General features: G+C 55.1%; 1 protein-coding gene across 1 annotated transcript in view; it reads left to right on the top strand.

The window, feature by feature from the left end:
- The first annotated feature begins 3,141 nt into the window (after positions 1-3,141).
- Positions 3,142-9,112, top strand: part of LOC105827580 — a 10,889-nt gene continuing 4,918 nt past the window's right edge. Inside the window, exons 1-3 of the mRNA XM_012665782.1 lie at positions 3,142-3,168; positions 4,251-4,367; positions 6,226-6,379. Coding sequence (XP_012521236.1) covers positions 4,251-4,367; positions 6,226-6,379 — 271 coding nt within the window. The 5' untranslated portion in view covers positions 3,142-3,168. The remainder of the gene's footprint in view (positions 3,169-4,250; positions 4,368-6,225; positions 6,380-9,112) is intronic.

Below are 9,112 nucleotides of genomic sequence, written 5' to 3'. Positions count from 1 at the left end.
AATATGTATTTATTTATTTGTTTATTTATTTTTTTGAGACAGGGTCTTGCTCTGTTGCCTGGGCTCTAGAGTGCCGTGGCGTCATCATAGCTCACTGCAACCTCAAACTCCTGGGCTCAAGTGATCCTCCTGCCTCAGCCTCCCATAGTGCTAGGGGTACAGGTGTGAGCCACCATGCCCGGCCCCATAACACATTCTGACACAACTGAGAGCCAGGTGAGGAGTCCGGTATATTGAAATCAAAGTGACACTTCACTACTGTTCCACAGTTACTGTTGCTGCATGACTAACTGCCTGAAAATTTAGTGTGTAAAATGACTGTCTGATGCTCATAGATTCTGTGGGTCAGGAATCGAGAAACGGCACAGCAGGGATGGCTTGTCTCTGCCCCATGAAGTCTGGGGCCTCAGCTGGGAAGACTCAACAGCTACAAGGGACTTGATGGCTTGGGGCTGGAATCTTCTGGAGATGTACATGTCTAGAAGTTGATGCTGGTTGTAGGCTGGCACCTCAGCTGGTCCAGCCAGGACACCTACACATGGCCTCTCCATATGTTCTCTCCACATGGGCAAGTTTGGCTTCCGCACAGCATGGGGTGCTGGGTTCCAAGAGTGTTCCGAGAGTACATGGCATTTTTATGTTCTAGCTTTGGAAGTCATATAGCAACTTTCACCATATTTTACAGTTTAAAGCAGTCACAGGTAAGTCCAGGTTCAAGGAAGGAGGGACATAGATCCCACCACTCGATGAGCAGTAGTGTCAAGGTCACGTTGTAAAACGAGCATGTGGAATTGGAGCTATTGTTGGTGCTATCTTTTTTGAAAATACAATTTGCCGCGATTCCTGATAAAACTTATTCGTAGGCCGGGCATGGTGGCTCACACCTGTAATCCTAGCTCTCCAGGAGGCCGAGGCAGGAGGATCTGTTGCGCTCAGGAGTTCGAGACCAGCCTGAGCAAGAGCGAGACCCCGTCTCTACTAAAAATAGAAAGAAATTAATCGGACAACTAAAAATATATAGAAAAAAATTAGCCAGGCATGGTGGCGCATGCCTGTAGTCCCAGCCACTCGGGAGGCTGAGGCAGGAGGATCGCTTGAGCCCAGGAGTTTGAGGTTGCTGTGAGCTAGGCTGACACCATGGCACTCACTCTAGCCCAGGCAAAAAAGAGTGAGACTCTGTCTCAAAAAAAAAAAAAGATGCTTCCGCGATCTGCAGGCCGTCTCTACCTTGAGCTGCCCAGGCGCTGCCTCCGCCCCATCCCCTCAGCCCTGGGGGTGGGCTTCCCCGACAGATGTTCCTTATCACAGCATCATTCCACATCTGGGGCCCAGAGTTCCCACAGAGGCGGAGGTGGAAGGCGGCAGGGAAAAACAGAATCGCGTTCCCCAAATGCCTACCGGTGGGAGGCGCTGTGAAACTGAGGAAACATGGGAAACTGAGGCCCAGAAATGGTGCTGCCCAGCCACTCAGCCTGGCGGCAGTAGAGCCATGCACATAGACACAGGCCACTCACTCCAGTGCAGCCACCTGCCCACCCGCTCTCCCCTAGGTTGCTTGAAGGAGGGTCTTCCCCTGTCCTCTGTCATAGGGCTACTTTCCAGGACACCCTGGTCAGAGACTAAGACTTAAGGTGGTCCTTTTTGGGTCTCTCCAATCTGGAATTGCCTTGGTTAGAGGAAAGGGGAGGAGCAGCTCGCAGGAGTGACCACCAGAGGGCGCCGGACCCTGCACGGGCAGTCCTGGGAGCTGGGGGTAGGGGTCTCTTGGAGCTCGGGAAGACTCCGTCGCTGCCTCCTTAGTTTTGTGTCTGTGGCTGCCAGGTGTCTAGAATGGAGGTGACGTGCATCCTGTCTAATCTAGGGTCCCTCTAGCACCTTCCCCTGAGTCCCTGCCCTTCTAGACTCATCTCCCCTTTTAGCCCCCTCCCTTCAGAAACGGCTGGAGCCGGTCCCTATGGGTTATAGGAACCCTGATGGATGAGTGGGGGCTGGGGACACCTTATGGGTCCAGAGCCAGGAGACCTGGGAAGCCCCAGTCCTCAGTCCACAGAGGGGGCCCCCAGCCCTCTCCCATCAGCGTGCCATCAGTGTACTAACAATCCCAGGCCACACTGACTGAACTCATGCTCTGCTTCGTTTAGCCACAGCACTCCTTACTTTTGGTTGCCTTGCATTTCCTTTAGAGTAAAATTCAAGTTTCTCACCATGGCCTGTGAGGCCCTGCCTGGTGGTCCAGCCCACCCCTTCCCCTCCTCCCCTTTGCCCATTACTCTCTTCTGTTTTTTGAACACATTGTGTTTTCCTGCCCCTGGGCCTTTGCACAGGCCTTTCTCTCCACCTGAAAATGGACTATAAGCCCTATAAAGGATAGGAACTGTGTCTGGTTTTGCTCAGCTCCATATCCCCCAGCATTTAGCATGGTATGCACAACACACAATAAATGCCAATGGTAGTAGGTCTTAATAAATAATTCTGAATAAATGTGCCTGGGGCTTTTCTATTAACCGATTCAGTTTTTACCACAGTCAGGTAAGGTAGGAAATGTGAGGTAGGAATTATCATTAGCTCCCTGTCATAGAAAAGAAGACAAGAGCTCAGAGAGGTTAGGCCACTTGTTGAAAGTCACACAGCTAAGATTTAAGCCCCAGAGGGAGGCTTTTTCACCTCTCACTGGGTGTAGGTAGGGCGTGGGGGGATTGGTAGTAGCCACAGGCCAGCTCCCAAATGCTAGATGCTTGAAGTCGATGCTCTTGGGTAGGAGGCATTGGGCCTGGGCTGAATGAAAGGTTGGCAAGACTTGAGTCTGCAGAGGCCAGAAGAGAGCATTCCAGGAGGAAGGAAGAGCGATGGGCAGTGGTGATCCGACTCTTGGGACTAACACTGTCAGCTTAGGGTCTCCGGTGGCAGGACCCCTGTGGGAGGGGAAATTGATGCAGCAGTCGCTCTGCAGTCCCTCCCCCCACGCCGTGGACCCGGGCGCCCCCAGGGACGCGGGCTGGGCGATCCCACGCCTGGCCCAAGCAGGACGTTCCCACGCGGGGGCGGCCCTGGGAGAGGGTGTGGGGCGGGCCGGGGGGCGGGCGCCCGCGCTCAGGTCCCTCCGCAGCCGCTCCCGCGTTACTCCCTCGGCGGACCAGGTCGCGCTCCCGCTGCCGCCGAGCCGGCGAGGTGAGTGGGTGGGTAGGTGGGAGCGCCCCGCTGCCCAAGCCCGGGCAGGCGTGGGATGCAGCTTGGTCTCCGACCTTTGCCGCCGGGTCAGGGCCCCTGTGGTCCCTGCCATAGAGGGTTGGGGGGCTTCCGACAGGACAGAATTGAGGACTCCTCGGGAGTTATCCTCTGTGTGCATATGGGGCGCCGTCTCTTTCCCCCCAAATAAATTACCGCCTCGCTCCCCTTGTATGCGGGCCTCTCCCGCACACTTATCCCTGATGGGGAGCCCCTCTTTCCCGGATGTGCGGGGCGCCCCCTCCCACTTAACGCACGTGGTGTGCCCCTCCCTCGCTCTACTTATTGGGCGCCCCTCCCTCTCCCCAGATGCGAGGGCCCCTTTCTCTTTTCAGAAGTGGGGTGCCCCCTTCTCTCCCCATATGCGTCTCCCTCTCCCTCCCTATGACCCACTTAAAGCCCTGTCCTCTAAAGCCCCTCCCCACCTCCCATGGGTGCCAAACCGTGAGCCTGCCCTGGGGGCTGGGGGGTTGGGCTGAGCCTGTCCCCTTCCCCCACCAGCTCCAGCCCTGCAGGCTCTGTGTGCACGTAGGCAGCCAATTAGGGGGGAAGGGGCGGGGGCCAGCCCGTCTGTCTGTGCAGAGGCCCCTGCAGACGGCCCTGTCGGGAAGGGAGCCTCAGGACCTGCTGCCTGCCTACCTGGACTTCCACCCAGTTTCCTCCGGGGCACAAACCACTGAGCGGGGCTCCCCAGCCTGGCCAGGCTGAGCTGGGGCTGGCACCAAAACCCAGGCCCCTAGCCTCAACCTGTTCAGACTCTGTCCCAAGAGTTAGGTCTCCTCCCACCTCTAAGATGGTGACCTGAGGTCCCAAGAGGGGGCTCCAAATGTCTAGGACCCCTTATCTACTCCCATGGGGATAGCAAAGTTAGAAGGGTCAGGGGCATGAGGGTGACCTTGAAACCCTGGGCCCTCACTGCCACCAAACCAGTGAAAGAGGGTTTCTCAAGTCTGCGCCCTGAGGTTTGGGGGGAGAGGGCCATGTGGGGACAGAAGTCATCTATACCTCCCCACCCTCCACCCCAGATGCTCTCCAGAGCTGCCTGGAGTTTGGTGCTGAGGAGAGGAGGACTTGGAACTCGACGGAAACACAGCCTAGAAGGTAAGACCTGGACCCCGTCCAAAGGAACAACAGAGCTAGGGGCAGGGGACCTACCTGTAGGCTGCCACCTTCCTTGGGCCTGCTCCCACACCACTTCCCACGATCTCACCCCTTGATCCCGGGCCAAGTTCCTCCAGGAAGTGGAGCCCGCAGGGTAAGCAGACAGCAGCCCCCTCCATTCTAACCTTCCTTAGGACCTGACCCCCAAACCTCAGGCCCCTAGTGTGCTGACGAACCTGGGACCCTGAATCCTCCTTTTCAAACCTTAGTATCAGTGCAGTCAGGAGACCTAAAGCAGGAGAGACTTCAGCCAGATAGCAGAAGCGCCTTCCTGACATTTAAAGATAACATTTATTGAGGCCTTACTAGGTATCTCAAGGTGTGATAAACATTTTACATGGATTAACACATTTAGACGGCACAATAACCATGTGAGGTGGATGCCAGGCTGTTGTCTCCATTTCCCAGATGAACAGATTAAGGCCCAGAGATCTAGATATTAGAAGAGCCAGGACTCCCTGCCCAAGGCCATTCCAGCATTGTGGTGTCAATAAACAGAACATTTACTGAGGCCCCCTTCGTGCCCCGACTTATTATGGGTACCCCAGATACCCGCAGGCGGCGTTGCAGGCTTAGCTGTCAGGGAAAGCCTCCATCATGGAGGCCAGTAGTAAACCAACCTTTAATAGTCAGTGTGATTTACAAGCACTGCAGGAAGGCTTTTTTTTTTTTTGAGACAGAGTCTCACTCTGTTGCCCGGGCTAGAGTGCCGTGGCGTCAGCCTCGCTCACAGCAACCTCAAACTCCTGGGCTCAAGCGATCCTCCTGCCTCAGCCTCCCGAGTAGCTGGGACTACAGGCATGCGCCACCATGCCCGGCTAATTTTTTATATATATGTATTTTTAGTTGTCCAGCTAATTTGTTTCTATTTTTAGTAGAGACGGGATCTCGCTCTTGCGCTTGGCTCAGGCTGGTCTCGAACTCCTGAGCTCAAACGATCCTCCCGCCTCGGCCTCCCAGAGTGCTAGGATTACAGGTGTGACTCAGGAAGGCTTTTGAGTGTATTACCCTGAAGCTTCCCACAGGAGTGTGAGGTAGGTTCTCTCGTTGTTCCCACCTTCCAGACGAGGATATTGAGGTACAGCACAGTAAGGGGCTCGTTGGAGCTGAGTTGAGGTGGCACTGGGGTTCAAACTCAGCTGACTTCAAAGCCGTGAAATGCGCTCTTGACCACATAAATTGAGGCATGTGCAAGGCTGGGCTTGGTGGCTCACACCTGTAATCCTAGCTCTCCAGGAGGCCGAGGCAGGAGGATCTGTTGCGCTCAGGAGTTCGAGACCAGCCTGAGCCATGAGCAAGAGCGAGACCCCCGTCTCTACTAAAAACAGAACAAATTAGCTGGGCTTGGTGGTGCACGCCTGTAGTCCCAGATACTCGGGAGACTGAGGCAGGAGGATCTAGCCCGGGCGACAGAGTTAGAGTGCCATTTGAGACTCTGTCTCAAAAACACAGGTGTGCGCAGAATGCTTTACTGGTTGCAGAGCAGTTTCCTATCAGGTTCCTGCCACTGAGCCTCTGCCTGACTTGATAGGGAACATGGGATCTGAAGCCAGAGGGGCTGAATTGCAGCCCTGGCTCTGCTCCTCCTTGCTCTGTGAATTCTATCACGTCCTTAGCTCTTCAGTTTCTTCATCTGTAAAATGAAGACAACGATGTCACCTGGCTCAGATAATGTGGAGTACGTGAGTCAACCCACCTGAAGGCTTTAGAATGCCTCCTGGCACAAGTAATTGCTCAATAAACGCAGCCCTGCATATTGATGTTAGGGTTAGAGATAGGGTGTCCCAGGGCAGCCTGGACTGAGGTCCCCCCTCTCTTGTGCCCACAGCCCCTAGCGAGCGGAAGATGCCCCCCTACACCAACCACTTTGCCCAGCGCTCCTACCCCATGCCGGACGAGCCTTTCTGCACCGAGCTCAATGCTGAGCAGCGGGCCCTGAAGGAGAAGGAGAAGGGCAGCTGGACCCAGCTGAGCCATGCCGAGAAGGTGGCCCGTAGGTCGCAGGGTGGGGATGGCTGGGGAGAGTGGGCCAGGGTTCCTTTGGAAAGGAGGGCCTGTCAGGAAGCAGTGGGCAGGGAGAGGCCCCCAAGACTGTCAGATGCCAAATGCACATGGAGGCATGATGTTCATTCATTTGTTCATCCTTTTAGTCACTCAACTATTTGTGCCCAGCCTGATGCTAGGCGATGCTGGGGACACAAGGTGGATCACCAGGGTGGTTCCTGCCCTCATGGTGCTCCTAGTCCAGTGGCAGAAACCAACAGAGACCCCAATAATTGTAATAGAGGATATGTGGCTAGGATGAAGCGTGTTCAGGGGCTGCGAGATGGAATCCTGGCTGGCCTCCAAGGGGAGGTCACGTTCCAGCTGGCCTTGAAGGGTGAAGAGGAGGGTGCTGCCAGGGAGTGGGAGCAGCGTGGGGAAGGGTGTCAGAGCAGGAGAGTGCGGAGGGTCCTGGCATCACCGAGTGGTCTGGGGGATGGGACAGCGAGAGGCAGGTGAGTTGGTGAGCAGGGAGGAGGGGTCTGACCCTGGGAGGAGGGCGGGATGTGTGGCCGCATGGCGTGCCCACCAGAGTGCTCCTTTGATATTTGGAGACTCATTCTCATTCCGCAAATGGGGAGCCCAGCCCGATTTCCAGCGTTTCCAGGGATTCCTAGTGGGGGAAGGCTCATGCTTCTCACATTCATTCGACATCATATTGAGCACCTACTACAATGCAGGCACTGGGAATACGGTGGGAACGTGGCTGCGAGCGAGCCGGGCTCTGTCCTTGCCCTGCGGGCCTGCACGTCCGCCCTGCCTCCCCAGCTCCTTTCCTTGCTCTCAGATCTCTCCGTCTCTCTCCATCTCACACTCACACGTACCCCTTGGCTTCCTTCCCTTCATCCATTTCAGAAATGGACATTCCCCCTTTCCCTTATTTCCCCGAATGTCACACGCACAAAGCAAGACGGTAATAAGCACGAACTCTAATATTTACCGCACACTTACCATGCAGCCGGCGCCGCTATGGAGGTCGGAACTCTCACTAGCTCACTGTTGAGGAAACTGAGGCTGAGCGAGGTGCAGTCACCTGTGATGGTCACACAGTGAGAGTGTGGCGGAGGCAGGATTTGAACCCACACACACCAGCACCAGGGGTTTCGCCCTTTAGCTGCTACACCACATGCTCCACTGAAGTTCTGGTGGGACGCTTGGTGAGTTACAACATAGCGTGAGGGTTGAGCAGAACTGCCTTTGACCACCAGGCATGGCGGTGCCTGGGCCCTTGACTTCTCACGGCTGGCTTGGCTTCCCCACTGTCGTCACCCCCGGCAACCACTTCCGTTCTCTCTGCTCCCTGGGCCCCCTCACACCCACAGCTCCCGCCCCCTGTGGAAATTCAAACTCCTTCCCATGGTCGATTTCACTGTCTCGCCCCAAACCACCCACCCGCGTGTCTTGCTACAACCCAAGACGGTTCCTCTCCCCAAGGAATTCTGTTGCCAGCTTTGCTTTTCCTTTAGTTATTTATGTTCATATTTATTTAATAGACTGAGAAAGGATTACGCACATATGGTAACATTTTTAAAACTATCAAAAACAAAAAAAGAAAAGTTGGTCTCCCTTCTACTCAAGTAACCTGGTGACCAGGTTCTTGTGTGTAGATTCCAGACAGAATCTACCAGGTCCCTGCATGTAGAAGTAGTTCCTCTTTCCCTCTCTGTTCCTCCCCTCTTCCACACTTAGCTTTTTCACTTGATGATCCTCGTGGTCCAAGAGCTAAAAAGTGTCACTGCTGGGCAGCTGTGTCAGTTCCGGACTGCCCACCACTTGACAACTGAGCTAGACCTTATATCCTTAGTCTCAATTTGTGGGGCTCTCGCCCAGATGGTTTGAGAAGATGGATGAAGGGACCACAGGCAGGAGGACTGGTGAGGAGGGTGGTCTAGGTGGGAGGTGGTGGACGTCTGGATGGTTTTTTTGGAGTATTAATAATAATAACATCAGCCACATTTATTCAGTGCTCATTGGGTGCCAGGAACCCTGCAAAGCACATAACATGCACGATCCCACTTCCTCTCACATTGGCCCTAGTTATTGATAGTTATTGCCCCATTTCACAGATGGGGAAACAGAGACTCAGGCAGCGGAAGCAACTGGCCCAAGGGCTCAGAACCCAGCAGCAGTAGAGCCAGGGCTCTTGGCCGGGTCTGCTGAACTCCAGAGTGCACGGGATTTGGTAGGTCATTCTCAGGTGGGTCTGAGGAGCTCCAGGTGGTGAAACACGTAGCGAGTCTGATTATCCTGGTAGACGCTCCATTGAGGGAGGGAATTGCTGACAGGTGAGGTTGTACATGCAGGCTTCCTGGGGGGGCATAGAGTGGGCCCAGGCTTTGAGGGATAGGACGTGTTGGAGGGGCCAGGGCAGGTAGTGTTCCCCGGGAGAACAGTTCCAGGATCCCAGTGGACCTGCACAGTTTCCAGTTCGGACTCCTGGGCCTGGCATCCGAGGCTCTTCAGACCCCGCCCCTCTGTGGTCTGGGTCCTGGCCGTTCTGCAAACGTGCCCTGCACCTGCCACACTTGCCCTGGGTCTTTGCCCAGGCTGTTTCCTGGGCCATGTATCGTCTCTTCAAAAAATAAGGCTGGATGGTGTGGCTCATGCCTGTAATCCCAGCACTTTGGGAAACTGAGGCAGGAGGATTTCTTGAACCCAGGAGTTCAAGACCAGCTTGGGCAAC

Source organism: Propithecus coquereli, unplaced genomic scaffold (genome assembly GCF_000956105.1).
Source record: "Propithecus coquereli isolate 6110/MARCELLA unplaced genomic scaffold, Pcoq_1.0 Scaffold122, whole genome shotgun sequence".
NCBI lineage: Eukaryota > Metazoa > Chordata > Mammalia > Primates > Indriidae > Propithecus > Propithecus coquereli.
This window is presented reverse-complemented; position numbering and strand designations above follow the sequence as displayed.